This window comes from Protopterus annectens, chromosome 2.part1, assembly GCF_019279795.1.
Source record: "Protopterus annectens isolate FY-2018-M chromosome 2.part1, PAN1.0, whole genome shotgun sequence".
In the NCBI taxonomy this organism is placed as follows: Eukaryota; Metazoa; Chordata; order Ceratodontiformes; family Protopteridae; genus Protopterus; species Protopterus annectens.
The window spans coordinates 79,574,774-79,593,362 of NC_056729.1; the positions used below are offsets into that span (position 1 = coordinate 79,574,774).

General features: G+C 41.1%; 1 protein-coding gene across 1 annotated transcript in view; it reads left to right on the forward strand.

The window, feature by feature from the left end:
* The window catches only part of FHIP1A (FHF complex subunit HOOK interacting protein 1A), a 990,350-nt gene that overhangs the window by 640,025 nt on the left and 331,736 nt on the right, over positions 1–18,589 (forward strand). The window contains exon 8 of the mRNA XM_044062036.1: positions 1,113–1,192. Coding sequence (XP_043917971.1) covers positions 1,113–1,192 — 80 coding nt within the window. The remainder of the gene's footprint in view (positions 1–1,112; positions 1,193–18,589) is intronic.

Genomic DNA, 18,589 nt, shown 5'->3' on the forward strand with positions numbered 1-18,589 from the left:
GGAAATAAAGTAAAAAAAAGATATAGTTAAGAGGTAACAATACTTATTTAGAGGGCCTGGCAGAGGTTAAAGTACTCCAGAGTAAGGGGAATCTCACAAAACAAGAAGAGGCACAACTGCAGAGTGCTAAAGAGGAAATAATAGAGTATTTGGATAATACTCATGAGTTTAGAAGGATTGCTGTTAACCAACTTTATTTTGATAACTCCAGAGCACCAATACTTTTAGCACAATAACATGAGCAACAGAAAATAGAAAAGGTTGTTGCCAAATTTTGGAAGCAAATAACAAGAAAAATAAGAGCTTCTGTAGGGTATTAGAGATACTTCAGATTTTTTTTGAAAATTTATATAAAGCAGGGAAATCGAGAACGAGCACAAGCGGACATATTTATGGAAGCCTCAAGTATGCCAAGTTTAGAGGTAGATGAGGCTCAACAATTAACGGTCAAGATAAGAGGTGATAAGATAAAAACAGTGGCATATAATCAAGCTGCAGGAAAGTCTCCAGGAAATTTGGGAACTAGGAATGAAGAAAGTGATAATGATCTGGATGGTTTATTTAACAGTATTTTAAAAGGAGAGAAGCACCAGCATCCTGGAAGAAAGCTGTGGTGGCTGAAATACCTAAGGATGACAAAGTCCCATCAGCTTGTACTGTGCAACCTCTAAGAAAGGAGAGAGCCATCTAATGCAGTACATGTAGGTACACTCAGTATCATTTCATATCACGTCCTCGGATAGTGATCCTGACCACCCATCTCAGAGTGATGACCACTGTTCACCCATTTATCACTTCCTATGTGAGTCCAGGGATTTAGTACCACAACATTCTAAATTACAAGTTTGGAGTCTTTCCTGATACAGGGATATGTTCTGAGTCACCACAAATGCAACTGTTAATGTACTTTAGGATGATGGTATGGAAATTAAACGTAGGCAAGAGATGATTGGGAGGGAGATGAGCAAATGTATGTAAAACGATTGCATTATTATTCATGTTGCAAGTGCTGTTTAATAAAATAAAATACTAAAATAATACCTTGAACATTCCACCTAAATAAATGAATGTTGTTGTCTTAAAGCCATTACTTCTGTGTTTTCCTTCTGCAGCTTTGTGTGGTATCTCTAGCTTTGTTCAGGACACTTATCAGCTTATACTGTGAGGATGTAATGCTTCAGCTGATCCTGAGGTAAGATATCACTTCATTCCTTTTGCACCATTATTTTAACACAATGCATTATTTCTAAACAAGATGTAACAATTGTGTACTTGGCACCATCTTCCACATGGCAGGCAGTCTTCATTGTGGTGATGCTGGAATTTTATTAGCCTCTGGTTATTGAGTAGGAATGTGTTGTATGATTTGGCACTGTTCATTTTTATTACTAAATTCTAAAAGATTAACACAGAATGAATCTTTTAACAACATTCATGACTTTTAGGAGAATGTGATTTTATGCCAGATCACCACTTCTTCTAGCTGTTTTCTCTTTATATGCAGAGCATCATGTTATTCACCTCAAATTTATTGTGTGTCACATTCTGCTTTCCTGAGTTGTAGCCATTGCTATCAGCTACAGCTCTTAAATCATTTGTTATTTGCCAGCAAGTGAATGTGCACATTTTATTATTATGTATGATGTCCTTCAAGGATGCATCTGCAGTCATAACAAATGGGTTGTCCTGTCGTCAGGCAGCCCTTCGGTCGGCCGGATTCCAAAGTCTGGGTCCAGCTTCGGCTGATGTCGCACTTCACCCGACGTCATCTCTGCTGGTCTTCGGGTATAAAGGCATCAGCCGACGCCATTTTCCTCAGTCTTTCTTGCCGCGTGGCGCCCGAAGCAGAAGCTGTTCGCAAGTGCTGGTCGGTCAGATCCAGAGATTACTACTACCGAATACTACTTCGAAGACTTCTAAAAGCTAAGTACCCCGTTGGGGACTCTTTCTTGCCTCAGCCAATGTCAGAAAAAGTCAATAACTGTTTAACTTGTGGGAAACAAATACCTCATAAAGATTTCCACTCTTACTGCCTGCCTTGCTTAGGCCCAGACCACGACGTAGCAGCCTGTTCGGCCTGTGCTTCCTTCAACCGACGAACGCTTAGGCGCCGGTCGGAGTTTGCTGAACAGTTTTTCGGCTCAGATTTTGCGTACATTATGCCGGCGGACCCTCCGACTACCCAAATTGTTAAAAACGCAAAGAAAAGACCGACACTCGCGGTTTCGCCGAAACCACGGTTAAGCAAGTCATGAGTGTCTCGGTTTCGGCTGAAACCGAGAAAGCCGGTCAATCTTCAGCCGAATCCATGACTACTACTGAGGCTCCTGCTACCTTAGTTGAATCGGCCTCAGAAGTTTTGCCTACTACTGTGGTTCCTAGTGATTTATCAGACACCATCCCTTTGGATGTCTCTACCCCAGCACGTGGTGCTGCTAGGCCTCCTGAAGCCATGTCTATTAAGGCCTTTGCCAGGGCTAAAGCAGCCAAAACTGTTAAATCAGTGCCTGTTAAGCCCCCTTCACACAGGCCCACTTCTAGTTCACAAATGCTTACTCTGGCAGAGGATTTAATATCCTTAATTAGAGGATCCCAATCTCACCCAGACAGGGCCTCTCAGCCCCCAGAAAAGAGATCTAGGGCAGAGCCCCCCGAGTCAGTGTCCTCTGATGATTCTGCGGATGACTCAGACATTACAGACCAGCCAGAGGCTCCTTTTTCTACTTATGAAGATTCAGATGCTGAAGAATCCATTCCATCTGCCTCTCCACCAGAGGAATTTTCCTTTGGGGAAACCTTACATGCCATGAGAGAACAATTCCAATGGCAGGGACAAGATTTCTCAGATTCAAGAAAAAGGCTTAGGACATTTCTGCACTTACCACAACATAGGCCCTTAGCTATACCTCCAGTACTGCCTGTTGTGGATGATGCATTTAATGATGTTTGCACCGCTCCTGATACTTTACCTCCAGCCCCTGCCAAACCAGATAGATTTTACAGGGTGCCAGACACTCATCACCACCTATACAAGGCCCCACTCGCAGATCCTGAGACTATATCCCAGGGGCCTAAGGCAGTAGCCTCGACCTCTGCAAAAAACCCTATTCCTTCTGAAAGGGAATCCAGGTCCTTAGAGAGATGGGAGAAAAAAGTTTACACCTCTGCTACTCTCTCAGCTAGAGCTTTAAACTGTCAGTTTCATATGATCCAATACCAAGAGTTTATGCTTGATCAGTTAACTAAGAAGCTGTCCTCTGATGACTCCTTAGATAAGAAATATGTTTTAGAAATGGTAAATAACATCCAACAGGTTAGTAACCATTCTTTAAAATGTGGCTATGATGCACTGGAGGCTTCATTTAGATCAGCCATGACTGGCACAGTGATAAGAAGGCATGCATGGTTGAAAGAACAGGCCTTGCCGGATCATGTTAAAGCAAAGCTGTTAGATGCTCCTATGGATAAGACCAGTCTATTTGGTACACCTGCTCAGCAAGTAATGAAGAAAATGGAAGAGAAGGCAAAATCTGTACAAACAGTTAAGGATTTCTTACAGGTTCAGCCCTCAAGGTTTAGCAGGAACTGGCCTGCCAAAAATTGGTCCTTTCCAGACTCCTGAAAATCTCAAAGAGGCAGGAATAGAAGCTCTAGAGGCAGAAATCAATCCAGAGGAGGTGCCTACAGAGGACGACAGTGGCAAGGCAATAACCGAGGCACAGACACAACCACTGCCACTACAACAGGACAATCACAGTGACTTGGCTCTGACACCACCTACCAGGGAGCAAATAGCAGCACCTTTAGGCGGAAAGTTAGCCATATTTTCAAAACATTGGCACTATATCACAAAAGACAAGTGGATTTTGCAAACCATAGACCAAGGCTACAGGTTCCACTTCCACACCTTACCAGTAAAAAAAGGAATGCCAAACCTACCTCCAAATAAAAAAACAGAAGCTCTAAAGCAGATAGCGGAATTAACAAAGATGAGAGCTGTGGAAAGAGTACCTATAACAGAACAGGGCAAAGGATTCTACTCCAGACTCTTCCTAGTACCAAGGAAAGAGAAAAGTTGGAGACCTATTCTCGACCTGTCCATCTTAAACACATACATCATTGTCCCAAAATTCAAAATGCTGACCCTACAGCAACTTCTTCCCATGCTGGGCAAGGAGTGTTGGCTGGTAACTCTAGATCTCAAGGAGGCATACCTGCACGTCCCCATACGACCAAATTGCAGAAAATACCTCAGATTTCTTGCAGGATCAGAGCATTATCAATTCTCAGCATTGCCCTTTGGCTTATCTACTGCGCCCAGAGTATTCACAAAATGCCTGGCATCAGTAATCGCTCACTGCAGGCTACAGGGAATCCAAATTTATCCATACCTGGACGACTGCCTGTTACAAGCGGACAACAAAAGCAAGCTGACAACAGATTTACAAAGAGTCATTTGCTTACTACAAGCCCTGGGATACACAGTCAATTTACAAAAGTCAAGACTGATACCATCCCAAACAAGAACATTCTTGGGTGCGGAATTGGACACAGTAAAACAAATGGCATTCCTAACGGCAGAAAAACTAAACAACTCCCTCTTTACTTCTTGGCATTAACAAAGCAGAACAAACTAACAGCAAGAAAAGTACTGCAGGCCTTGGGCTTCATGGCATCATGCATAATCTTGGTCCCACATGCCAAACTGCATATGAGAAAGCTACAGTGGTACCTAAAGAATTTATGGTCTCAACACAGGCACAGCTTAGAAACCGAAATCCCACTAATCCCATGCCTGAAACAGGAGTTCCTATGGTGGGCTCAAGCATGCCAGTCAAACCCAGGCTTACCCTTCCACAACTTTCAAGCAAGCCAAACCATCACAACAGATGCCTCAGACCTAGGCTGGGGGGTGCACATGTTGGACAAATGCATACAAGGATTGTGGACTCAAGACCAGCTGCACCTGCACATAAACCAAAAAGAAATGCTGGCAGTAAAACTAGCAATCCAGAAATTCAGACCATTCCTCAAAGAAGGCCATTTAATGATAAGGACAGACAACACCACAGTCATGTGGTACATCAACAAACAGGGAGGCACTCATTCATACCCACTATGCAGAATGACTCTGGACCTTTGGAATATGGCTCTGAGCTACAACATCCAGTTACAGGCAATATTTGTGCCGGGAAAAGAGAACACCCTAGCAGACATGTTAAGCAGAACCACCTCGGATGCTCACGAATGGATGCTACACCCGGACATCTTCAAGGCCATCACAAAGAAATGGGGAATGCCACAAATAGACCTATTCGCATCCCCACTCAATCACCAGCTGAAAAAATTCTGCACAAGGACATACCACCCATTTGCATGGAAGGTGGACTCTCTATCCTTCAGTTGGAAAGGCCTGACAGCATATGCATTTCCACCTCTTCCTTTGATGCACAAGGTACTACTGAAAATCAGAGAGGAATGCCCAAGGATAATCCTGATAGCTCCGAATTGGCCAAGACAACACTGGTATCCATTGCTGAGGAGCATGTCTCGGGGGAGAATGTGGCCAATACCCCTGATGCCTTTGATGTTAACTCAGAACAACTACAACATCATGCACCCAAACCTAAAAACCTTGCAACTGACTGCCTGGAACATCACATAGCAGCATCTAACCCAGACCTATCCCAAAGGGTTAAAGACATTATCCTTGAAGCACGCAGACCTTCAACAAGAAGGAACTATGCAGGAAAATGGAAAAGGTTTGTCATTTGGAGTGCTGAAAGAGGAAAATATGTGTCGAACATAGATATTGCTAACATCCTGGAGTACTTGGCAGAGCTTCTACATACAGGCCTGTCCTATTCCTCCATCAAGATACATGCATCAGCTATTTCAGCAGAGTACAGCTTCGATCCACCTGTCTTTTCGCATCCTCTACTCAGGAAGTTCCTCAGAGGGATCAAGAATGTAAAACCTCCTAGGAAACCACCATTGCCAGCATGGGACTTGAACTTTGTGCTAGAAAAATTAACACTCCCTCCATTTGAACCAGCAGCAACAGCAGATCTTCAACACCTATCATGGAAAACTGCTTTCCTACTGGCAATTACTTCAGCAAGGAGGGTTTCGGAACTACAGGCCTTAATGGCAGTACAACCCTTCCTAATCTTCCATCAAGATAGGGTGTCCATGAGAACTAATCCTACATTTATGCCTAAGGTGGTATCCAGAGTGTCTTTAAACCAGGCAATCCACCTACCTACCTTCTTTCCCAACCCACAGAACAGGGGAAAGACTGCTGCATACCTTGGATGTACATAGACAGTTACGCTACTACCTGGACAGAACCAAAGGTAACAGAAAAACTGACCAGCTTTTAGTGGCCTATGCAACAGGAAGGGAAGGAAAAGCAATTTCCAAACAGACAATCTCTAAATGGATAGGAAATTGCATAAGATTCTGTTACTCCTACCATGGAAAACCAATTCCACAGAACATAAGACCTCATTCTACAAGGGCAACAGCCACTACCACAGCTTTCTTACGAGGAGTGGCAACCAAGGACATTATTGAGGTGGCTACTTGGACCTCCGTGCATACATTTGCCAAGCATTATAATCTACCTCTATACTCTAGATCCCGAGCAGGGTTTGCCACTGCTGTACTGCAAGGGATCCTAACTACACCATAATTTTTCTTCCTCCACCCCTAGTTTGGCTATGGTATTCTACCCATTTGTTATGACTGCAGATGCATCCTTGAAGGACATAGTACAGTTTTGTACCTACCATAAATGTAGATGTCCGAACAGGATAGCATCTGCAGTCAGGATTACCCACCCTCCTTCCCTCTGTGGTACTCCTAGGGTATTTACCCTCCTAATAGCTAGCTAGGGGGGAGTCTCTTATGGTGTATTTGTTTGTATATATGTACATACATGCTTATTTTTTGTGTTTGCCTTCTACCTTTTGGAAACATTGGCATTTATCCAAAATTTAGCTTTCCAAGAGGGCAACTGGCATCTGGGGCAAGAAACACTGAGGAAAATGGCGTCGGCTGATGCCTTTATACCCGAAGACCAGCAGAGATGACGTCGGGTGAAGTGCGACATCAGCCGAAGCCGGACCCAGACTTTGGAATCCGGCCGACCGAAGGGCTGCCTGACGACAGGACAACCCATTTGTTATGACTGCAGATGCTATCCTGTTCGGACATCTACATTTATGGTAGGTACAAAACTGTACTTTTCCTTCTTTCTGATTATCTTTTAATTTTTTTTCCATTTTTCATCTGTTTTTGGGAGTGGTCTGCTTTTCTCACCCCTCCGTTCATTAATGAGTTCACATTCTTTACATGTCAGCCTACCACCACAAGAGTGGGACTTTAAGGTCATTCATTAACCAAAAAAAGCGCGAGAGTGAGACAATGGCAGAGATGAAATTGTTAGGTCAGACAAAAAGAACTCCTCACCCCAACCCTACTAGTGGCTTCAGAACTTGTCAGCATAAAGAGAAAGTGTAAGACTCTATAAAGGATTGTCCTTGAAACTCTGGCCTATTCCAGTAATAGTAAAGGGTGATATCCAGGGGGATAGTGGGAAAAGAATGTGTCACCCACTGGTTGAATGCACTGAATTCCAAGATAGGATGAAAGACTTCAAAGTTATTGTATGCTAGAAAACAAATCTGAAAACGATACACTAGCTAGTATTTGATCACTTGGAACTAATTCTTTTTTTTCAGCTGAGCAGTGGGCCAGACATTTCGGTTCTGTAGATGGAAACGTAAAAAGAGGATCACATTTAGTGCTGAACACTTTCTCCCGTAATCTGTATCACCAAAACTGACCTCCAGATGGTTGTTTGCAAAGTATGCCATCAGTGTACATTCTTCATCCTAATACATTTGTGCTAGTTAAAGTGTAAAAGCTGATGGTGTGGTAGGAAGCCTAGCCATACTATTGTTTGGTTAGTGTTGGTAGGAAGCCTAGCCATAGTACTGTTTGGTGAGTGTAACCTCCACTGCTGCCAGCAGCTGTGCAGTTGCTTTAAATCCCTTCCTACAAAGTTCAGTTATACTTAAAATGTTGTTGTAGTAATGTGAATCAACCTAAACACATGTAAGGACAGTACTGCTGTGAGTTTCCACACAGATGCATCAGTATTAAACCTCTCATCCAGTGATTGCTGCTGCATGTCTGATGTACAAACAGCCAAATGAATTAAGGTGCCAAGAAAATGGGTCACTTTCAGATTGTCTACTAGGTACTCAGAAACTACAGTATAGTGTAAAGGAAAGTTCCGCCCCATTGGTGTAATTAACTTTATCCTAGAATTGTTTTGTAGTTTAGTTTCTAGTGCCTTTTAATGTTTCACTCCCATATTTTCCCTGACATACATCCTGAACATATCAAAAACCACCTCCTGCATCAGGAAAATGAATGAATAACACACTGAATGGTTTTCCAGCATTTTAATTAAGATAGCAACAATTACATAACCTCCAAAGTGCCAAACAGATAGAAAAGATTCAAGATGTAAACATCTAGAATGTATGCAATCAAAATAAGATAGCAAGTGTACAAAATGTTGTAATAATCTGTACTAACATAGCTATTTTTATTTCTTTAGTGAAAAACAGTAAATACTGACATCATTTTATCATTCAGACTATACAGCTTCAAAGTAGACATTCAAAAATCGAGTGTGTGTACAGTGAAGACTCTTGCATTTTGCTGTCATGTGCTTCTGCTCATTGGGTAAATATCTGCAGTTGTCGAATAGGTCATTGTACACACAAATCATGCCTCTTACATTTTGCATAGTTGGTAACTGGTGGACTTAGATCTTTTACCTCGGTCATTGTGACTATATGCTCAAGGTCACTGGAGAACTTCACTGCTGTATCTGTGTTCCTAGTGATCTGTGGTATGGATTAGGCTCCCTGAGTATCATATGTGATACCGTCTTTCTGGTTTTCTGGAATAAACTTGCAGCTTGATGTATGATAGTAGTTTTCGGGGGGTTTTTTTGCCACTTGGGATTGCAATTGGATGGGACTATCTTTTGAGAAGTTTGCTGCAGTTGACAAGCCATTATTTCATATTGTCTTGCACTTATTGATTGTTTTTTGGCTTTGGCCAGTGGGAGTTTAGCTGGATAAAATTGCTTAGCACGTGCTAATCCATTCATCTTGTAGACTTTCTCATACAGAAAGGAATGTTTTCAGCAAGTGTCTGTGAGTAACTTGGTAACTATGTAGATTACATGTAAGTCAGTTTACTGGCTCCACTATCCAATATGTAGTTTTGCTAGTTTGTTTTATTTTATTCAGTAGTTTTTTTATTTATTAATTTCAATGGACCAATTCTAGATTGAGCTCAGGAGATTAAATTCTCAACAGTTAAAGAATAAACACAAATGAGAATTGCACAGCACTCTATGAACTTTAACTGAGATTTGTTCAAAATTGAAGATTATGTACAATTGGCCCAAACAGTTGACATATTGAATGAAGAAGACAGGAAATTCCCAGAGGGTCTAAAGTTAGGAAGAAGAGACAAGGAGAAGTAAAGTGAGGGGTAGGGAGAAATTGTTGGCACTAGAAGATGGGTAATATGGTTGGTGAGTGGGTGGTTAGATGATGTTATGCCCTTGTACACCTATAAGAAGATGAGCTTTAAATTGTGGTTTAAATTTAGGATAAGAAGAGAAATCTTTTAGGTTGATGAGAGTTTCCTAGAGTTTAGGTAGAAGAATGGAGAAGATATGGTTTGTGCAATGAAGTTTGGTTTTGGGGACTTGTAAGTGGACAGCACAGTGCTGCAGTGAGTAACATTGTCACCTCCTGACAAGAAGTTCTGCAGTTCAGTTCTTGACAGGGCTGCCCTCTTTGTGGAGCATGCATGTCATCACTCTGTTTGCATGGGTCTTATTCGGGTGTGCCAGTTTCTTCCCACCTCCCAAAACTGAATTGCTGACTCTACATTGTCCCTAGGTGTGCATACAGCATGTCTGGGATATGAAATAAAGGTCTGGCAATCTACTTTAGTTCCACACTTTCCAAGTAAAGTCTATGCATTGGAGATGATCTTGAGGTATGTATAGGAACTGAACGTGACTCATAAAGTATGGCCGTAGGAGGTAGGACCCTGATGGGTTTTACCACTGAGATTGCATTTGAGGGGTTTGTCGTGAGTTAAGAGGAGAGAAGGATTTCAAGCTTACTAGTTTTAATTGAAGTGACCCTAGTAGAAGATTAGCCCTCTGATTATTAGCCATTTTGCTTTTGTGAATGTACTACCATATTTCCCCATAAATAAGACCTAACCAGAGAATAAGGCCTAGCATGGTTTTCCAGGGTGGTCATGATATAAACCCTACCCCCAAAATAAGCCCCAGTTAAGATCGCCAACAACACACGACGGACGTGTTGAATTATAAAATAATAATATTATTGACACCTGTTGACTAAGGTTATCGTACTCTTCTCACTATTTTCGGACCATTCAGACACCCAATTTCATCATAGGATTCTTTCCCTGAGAGTCCTCCACGATTCTCACTTAACTCTAATCCTCACTTACACTTGATGGTTGAGATCTCTGGCCCATAAACACTGACAAGTGTGCTTTGGTTGGCCAAAGTATAGACAATGCACGTAAAACATGCGCACTTGATAACGAATGGTGTGGTTTTGTCTTCTTAACCGTCGCCATTTTGTGTTGCCACTCCTGTCTTGTAAGCCTACAATTAACCCCCCCCCAGACAAGATGAGTGCAAAAAAAAAGAGCTATTCCGTTGAGTACAAGAAAGGAATCATGGAGGACTCCCGGGGAAAGAATCTGATGACTTTCTGCAAAGAGAAGAAGTTGGAGTTCCGAATGGTCTGAAAATGGTGGGCAGCATACGATAACCTCAGTCAACAGGCCAATGAGGGAAATGCAAGTGTGGATCAGGTTGGCAACCATTATTTCCTGAGCTGGAAGGCATCATCTGTGGAATGGATTGCTAACCGGAGAGTAAAGGCTTTAGTTGTGTGCAGGGCTGATATTCAAGCATTTGCCCTTGCAATGGCACCACAGTTAGAAATATCCCCAGAAGAATTCAAAGCACCACAACATTGGCTGGATGGCTTCCTTCAGCTTTATGAACTGTCTCTAAGAAGATCAACAACACTGTTCAAGCTGGAAGATACTGAAATTATTAAACGTGCACTTGCATTCCAATCCTTTGTTGATGGCATCAACTTTTCTAAATACCAACTCTCCAATAGGATTGCTATGGATGAAACTGCAGTGTTAATGGGCCAAAGATCTCAAACAACAATTGATCAGAGGGGTGCCTCTTCAATCTACATTCCCTCCAATGGTTACAAAAGTGCACGGGTTACCTGTATTTTGGCATTTCGTCTAGATGGAAAGAAAACCCACCTCTAATCATTAGTAAGGGCAAGAAAGATAAGACGGAACATGTTTCAGGCATTTACATTCTTGAAACTGAAAAAGCTTGGTGCACACAAGCAGTTATAAAGAAGTGGGTCGATGTAATGCTGCCACTTGTTTTTTGAGGTGGTGAAAGAGGTCTGCTAGTCTGGGATTCAGCCAGCACTCACCTCGCTAAAGACATGAAGATCTTCCTTGCACAGAGAAGATTAGATCAAATAATGATTCCCACAGGAAAAACTGCCTATCTCCAGACTCTTGATATTGCAATAAACAAGCCATTCAAGGACCATTTGCTCATGGAACTCAGTGACTACATTGAAAATAGAATGGAGAGAAATCAGCATGGAAACTTTGTGAAGCCTAGCCTGCAAGAGGTCATGACTTGGGTGAAGAATTCATGGGATAAAATCACTGACAGCTGTGTTGCCAATGCACTATGAGCAGGCTACATGGACAAGCAGTGCTCATTTAAGTAGAGCTCTATTGCTAGGCATGACAGATTGGGGCCAATGGTTGTACAGGAAATGGAGTTGCAAGAAATTCAGGCTGGAATTCGGGGGTTGGAGACTTATAACAATGTTCCAGAAGAAGATGACATGACTGTATTTGAAAAAACGTTTCCTTTATCGGGGCAACAGAATGGATTGCTTCTGCTTTCAGCTGCCAGCAAGCTCTTGTCAGTTTTTTGACTTTATTGTATTAAAGTAATGTTTCATTATCAAGGGGTAATTGTAAAGTAAGGCCACTAGTTCCCAGACTTCATTTTTATGACTTTCCATCATTCTTCTCTTACGGTTTGGGTAAGGAATAAAGAAAGCATCACCACTCAAAAAGTGGCAGTTATTTACCTGTTCTATTCCCCTCCTCCAATACACATATATTGAGATTTTTCTGCACTTTCTGTTAAGCATGAAATATTGCACTGTGAAAGCCAAGGTGTAGATATTCTAAAGTTGAAATGTTTGTTGCACTGTTTATGCAGACTTCTCACACAACTGTTAACGCATTACCTAGAAGTGTTTCCCAGTAACAGAAAAGTACCAAATAAATGTTGATTTGTGTACATGAATAAATGTTGATTTGTGTACGTGAATAAATGTAGATTGTTGTGCGGGAGGGGGGGGGTTAAGCAAGGCATTCCCAGGTAATAAGCTCTAATGCGTATTTCGACGTGAGAAAAAGTATAAGACCCAGTCTTATTTCCAGGGAAATACAGTGTAATGGTGGTCTTGAGTTGGGAGTGATTCTGATGAAGTGACATATTTTGTTTGAGATGGGCTGCAGAGTGGATGCATTTTTGTTGAGGCCAGGGAAGACCATATTTAAGTTGAGCTAACAGTATTTCCTTTCCTTGCCCGTCGTACATCTTGACGGTGTGGGTAGGAACTTTGAGCTTTTATGGGCAAAGAAAAGGACAGTATTAATTTTGTTTGTTTTTTTCTATACAGGTTTGGAAGTTAAGGGTTTTGTATAACCACCCTATATGCAAATACTTGAAGGAAGCTGATATTTCATCTAGATTGTTAGCTTTTAATATTTAGGGAATCTGGTGATTTTTTTTGAGAGTTTTATGAATCTCAAAAAAAATGTTTTTGTTTTGGTAGAGACAGGAAGAAATTTGTTTAATGCTTTGCTTAGGGACTGAAGATGATTTTCAAGTTGGTTCTGGATTTCATAGTAAAATGTACTGGATCTCCTGATCACTATGTTATCTTAATGTAAAAGGAAGTGGATTTAGAATGAAATGGATTAGTTGGAGGTTACGTAACAATTTGGTTATGAAAACTGATTTTTGTGTGATATGTCCTTTGCAGGGGGGCGTCGTTAGAGATGAATGAGGTTGTTGAAGAATCTGTTGGTTAAAAAGCCCTGGAACCAGTATAAGCATCTATGCTAATGCCAGTTTCAATCAGATGATTAAGAATGCTGGAATGATTCACCAAAGTTAAACGCCTAGGTGAGGTATACCAAACGAACATCTGTGAAATGATTTGGAATGTCTCATCAGTAAGAGTCTACAGAGGGGTTGTGCTACTCCAGACTGTCCAGAATCTGTGTTACTTTAGGATAAGAAGGTAGAATTGTTGAATGTAAATTACATGTTATATGTAAATAGTCTTGTCTAGTATTTTATTGCACTTAAGTAAAATGTAGATGGAGTGAAATTCGGTTGCACTTTCACATTTGGGTTATTTTAGAATAGGCTTGATTGAGGCTTTCCCAGATTTGCGGCATAATATTTTTGGTTATATACAGAGATTGTAGATGTGAAGTAGAGGGATCCTTTCAGCAGAATGTGAGTCAAGGAGTTAGCTTAACAGCTTTGGTAGAGGCATTAAGTGGAATGTGTTCCAGGAGATGGTCACTGCCTTATTTAGCTCTTTATTTAACTGTGTAATATATGACTGCGGTGGTGGTGCTGCAGTAATGTTGTCGCCTCACAGTTAGATGTTGCCCGTTCGATTCTCAGTTAGAGCGTCTTCTGTGTGACGACATGCGTGAACGGGCGTTCCTTCATTGAAGGTTGTGCGTTAGGCCCGGCAAGCCAGCACGTAAAACTCTACTGCCAATCATTAGCGGACCGGAGATCCGCTGTGGCGACCCCTAACCGGGAAAAGACGAAAGACACAAGCATTTAACTGTGTAATATATGGGATTTTACTTGGTGCACTAATTAAATGACATCCTAAATGACTATTGTTTTTGCATTTTCCTGGGTTGTCTTACTTTTAATGCTTATTTCTTTACAATGCAACATTTTATTGACCAACTTAATTATGCTATTGTAGACTATCAGTAGCTTAGAGACTCGTGTAATTTTTATTTCATTTCTTGTTGAGATTCTTAATTGCCAACACAAGGAGATGCATCTACTAAAGGCACCGCTGGCTATTGCTCCCCCTGTTTAAACAGTGAAGCATTCTATCATCCATACATTATTCTTTAAGCCGAGGCTTTTTTGGAGGCATAAATGTGGAGCATGGCACAAGTGAAACCTGGATACACTCCATGGGTAGAGTGCACATACAGTAGTCAGGGTGATGTTTTGACAGACCATGTGTGAAAGAATATATGAAGGACTAGCCTCCTTGTCTTTGTGCGATACCCAGGAAACCTAATATTCTTCATAGATCAATAGCTTGAAACTGTGATTCACTGGATTCTGTAGAGGAGACTTTATTAAAACATGAGGTCTGTCTACAATAAGGAGAGTATTACTACTGATGTTTTGTTTAGTAATGATTTCACATTTCCCTCCAAAACTCAACCAGACTAACTTCAACCACCATCTGTCTGTATCTGTATCTCCAGGAGTCTCAATAAGTCAAGCGTAGTAGATATGACGCTGTCAAAGGTACACCATTATGTTTTAAGTGAAGAGTTGAATGTGGTCCTTATTCCTTGTGAATGTATGGACATTTGTAAATGTGACACAACAGCAGGAACAAACTGTAAGTTACATTTTGTTACAGCCCACCATGTAGCATGAAGGCCTTCTTGAAGAAATTCGTGTTTTGTCCGTATTGAGCCACCTACACTGGCTTGTTTTGGATGAAGACAGTATCTTTGTACATGATGATTATGTGGGTCTTGTGAAATACTTAGTATCTTATGAAAAGGTTTAAAATTCCTAAAAAAGTTACTGCTCCTGCCTTATTTCAGACATGAGGCAGAGCCGGTCTCCTGGTCAGCTCACTGTCTGGTGTAATTTATTTTCTGTGCCTTATTTCCTGTGGTGGTAAAATTGTCAACTACAGGAACCTGAGTAATATTGCCTACTCTGATGCATCTCCATTTCTTAACTAGCCCCTATCAGAATACTGTGTGCATGATCTTGATTTAATTACTGCAGTATATAATAGCACTGTAGCCACAGCTCTGTGTCAGTTTGCTCCTCTTTGGGTATTCCTTTCTTCGGCAATACTGCATGAGTCATTGTACATTCCTGAGTTCTGCTGCACGTAAGAGAAAATGGAGATTAGAGCCTCCCAAAGGCAAATTAGGATATGGCTTGCATTATTCTAGGGGCCATAGTGATGTGTCTTGTCAGAAGGCATTTTGTTTGTCCAGGGACAAAACTTCAGTGAGAAATTGAGTAACTAAACTCCTCACAGTGCTTGACAGTCCAGTTTGTCTAATCATTTAGAAGGCTTATTCAGCATGTGATAGTAATGCCATCAGGTAGGACGCTGTCTAGAGTGGACATGAATTGTATTCAAACAGAGATTTTCCTGAGAGAAGGCGAGAACTTTGAAGTGGCAAACTTTGATGGGTACAGACATTTGTTTCCAGGTTTCTGCACCTCAACATGTGGATTCACCACCGGGTGTGGCTAGTTTATTATATCTTGTTTAGATGTCTTTATGATTATTAAATTTTCTGTGAACTTGCATTTTCCAATTCTCATAAAACAAATCTGAATTACCAATGAAAAACAGTGAAATTCAGTTTTGGTTTCACCAAAAACATAATGACTTCCCTATTATTCAGGCCTGGGGGTATTTACAGAGTTTGGTTCTTAATACTAAGTCTATGATCGCACAGCAAAGAAGTGTAACTACATCTAAAACACAAAAAATCGGAACTAATGACCATAAAATTAGAATGTCTGTAACAAATAGTTTGGATTGCAGTGTTATAAAAATATAATACCCAACAATTGGGATCTTTTTATAGGAGCTCCTGATATAACAGATGTTTTTGGTAATAAACCTCTTTACACAAAGAAGGGTCAAAAGCTTTAAGAACTTTTTTCAAGAAAAATTTAATTTGCCCAAGGTTAGGAACCAAAGGAAAGGCATGATCAAATGTTACAACTGTAACGTGCAGTTTTCTGTATACCATAGAGAGACACTTAATTATTAACAACATGAAAATTTATATTAATGAGACATCCTTTTGCAAGTCTAAATTTGTGGTTTGTTTATATTCTGCGTAACATGTAAATGTTATTACATTGGAACAACATGCGACTTAAGAGAATGTATGAACATAAGTATGCCATTTCTATAGGGGACGAAAAGCATGTATTAGAGAAGCATTTTAAGTCTGAAAGCTGTAAAGCTGATTTTAAGTTCTTAGTTTTAGAAGCTTTAAAAGATGTAGAATTATGTTGTAACCCTGAAAATGAATTAGGATGGCTTGAATATAAGTGGCAAGTAAAATTAAATGCATGCCATTTTCCAAGCTTGAATAATAGGGAAGAGTTCATTATGTTTTTGAAACGCAAAGGGTTAAAACACTGAGCAAGCTTGTCATGTGACTTATTAATTGGTAATTTAAATGTTTTGTAATTGTATTCACTTCAGTCTGAAGAAGTGTTTTTTAAGATGAAAGAGCTCACTGAAGTTCTGCTACTATTAAAGTGGATTTTTCTTCACTGGTTTTATTTTCTTACAAATCTGAATTACATCTTCTTCTCTTTTGGCTGTTCCCATTAGGGGTCACCACAAAAGGTTATCTGTTTCTATTTCTTCCTGTCCTCTGCATCTTGCTCTGTCACACCAACCACCTGCATGTCCTCTCTCACCACATCCATAAACCTTATCTTAGGCCTTCCTCTTTTCCTCTTACCTGGCAGCTCCATCCTTAGCATCCGTTTCCCAATATACCCAGCATCCCTCCTCAGCACATGTCCAAACCAACGCAATCTTTCCTCTCTGGTTTTGTCTCCAAACCGTCCAACCTGGGCTGACCCTCTAATATACTGATTCCTAATCCTGCCCATCCTCATCACACCCAGTGCAAATCATAACATCTTTAACTCTGCCACACCCAGCTCTGACTCTTTTCTTTTTGTCAATGCCACCATCTCCAACTCATACAGTATAGCTGGTCTCACTACCCTCTTGAAGCCCTTCCCTTTCACTCTTACTGGTACTAGTCTGTCACAAATCACCCCTGACACTCTTCACACATTCCACCCTGCCTGTACTCTCTTCTTCACCTCTCTTCCACACTCACCATTACTCTGAACTGTTGATCCCAAGTACTTAAACTCATCCACCTTCGCCACCTCTACTCCCTGCATCCTCACCATTCCTCTAGCCTCCCTCTCATTCACACACATATATTCTGTCATAGTCCTGCTGACCTTCATTCCTCTCCTCTTTAGAGCATATCTCCACCTCTCCAGGGTCTCCTCAACCTGGTCCCTACTCTCACTACAGATCACAATGTCATCTGCAAACATCATAGTCCACGGGGCGTCCTGTCTGATCTCGTCTGTCAACCTGTCCATCACCACTGCAAATAAGAAAGGGCTCAGAGCTGATCCTTGAAGTAATCCCACCTCCACCTTAAATGCTTCCATCACTCCCACTGCAGACCTCACCATTGTCACACTTCCCTCGTATGTATGCTGTACCACTCTTACATACTTCTCTGTCACTTCCGACTTTGTCATACAATAACACAACTCCTCTCTAAATCTGAATTACGTCAGCTTCACCGTTGACCTAGACATCCTGTGTAGTTACTGACCGTTCTTGAACTTCAAACCTTCAGTTTTGGAAAGAATGTTGAGCAGGTGTTGCTTTCTGGGATCCCATGTTCTCTGGAATCCATATCCTAGAATGAACTCAGCATACCACTGTAATTGGCACTCAAGTGGCTAGCACTATCCTAATGGACTAGAGGGCAAGGGTTTTTTTCTGTATATTTTTGTTTTCACTGTTGTGTGTAGCATTGCTGACCACTGTATCCTCTAGAAATACACAAAAACTTAACAGTAATATTTTTAGTACACTTCTTGAGTGCGTTGTCTTCTACCTGTGAATGTGCCCACAGTGAGTAGTCTCAGATGGTATCCCATCCTATACCTTTTCTCTGAGTTAGAGTCAGTGCTCCATACTGGGTTCACTTTTGTTTATTGTTTGTATGATGGCACTTTTTGATATCATTAGAAGAAGAGCATTACTGTATCACTGCCATGCAGATGTGAGTTTTGTTGTATATATTTATGGTTTGTTGACTGGGTTAGTTCCATTAAGCCAATGGCCTGTTTTCAAGGGAGACCCAAGGAGGTATTCATACTGACTAGAGAAAATATGGCTAAGGTACTAGTGGAAATTCCCCTCTCTTTTTCAAAAGAGGTGGTGGGGGGCTTTCAGTTGAGAAGGTGAGGAAGAGCGAGAAGGCA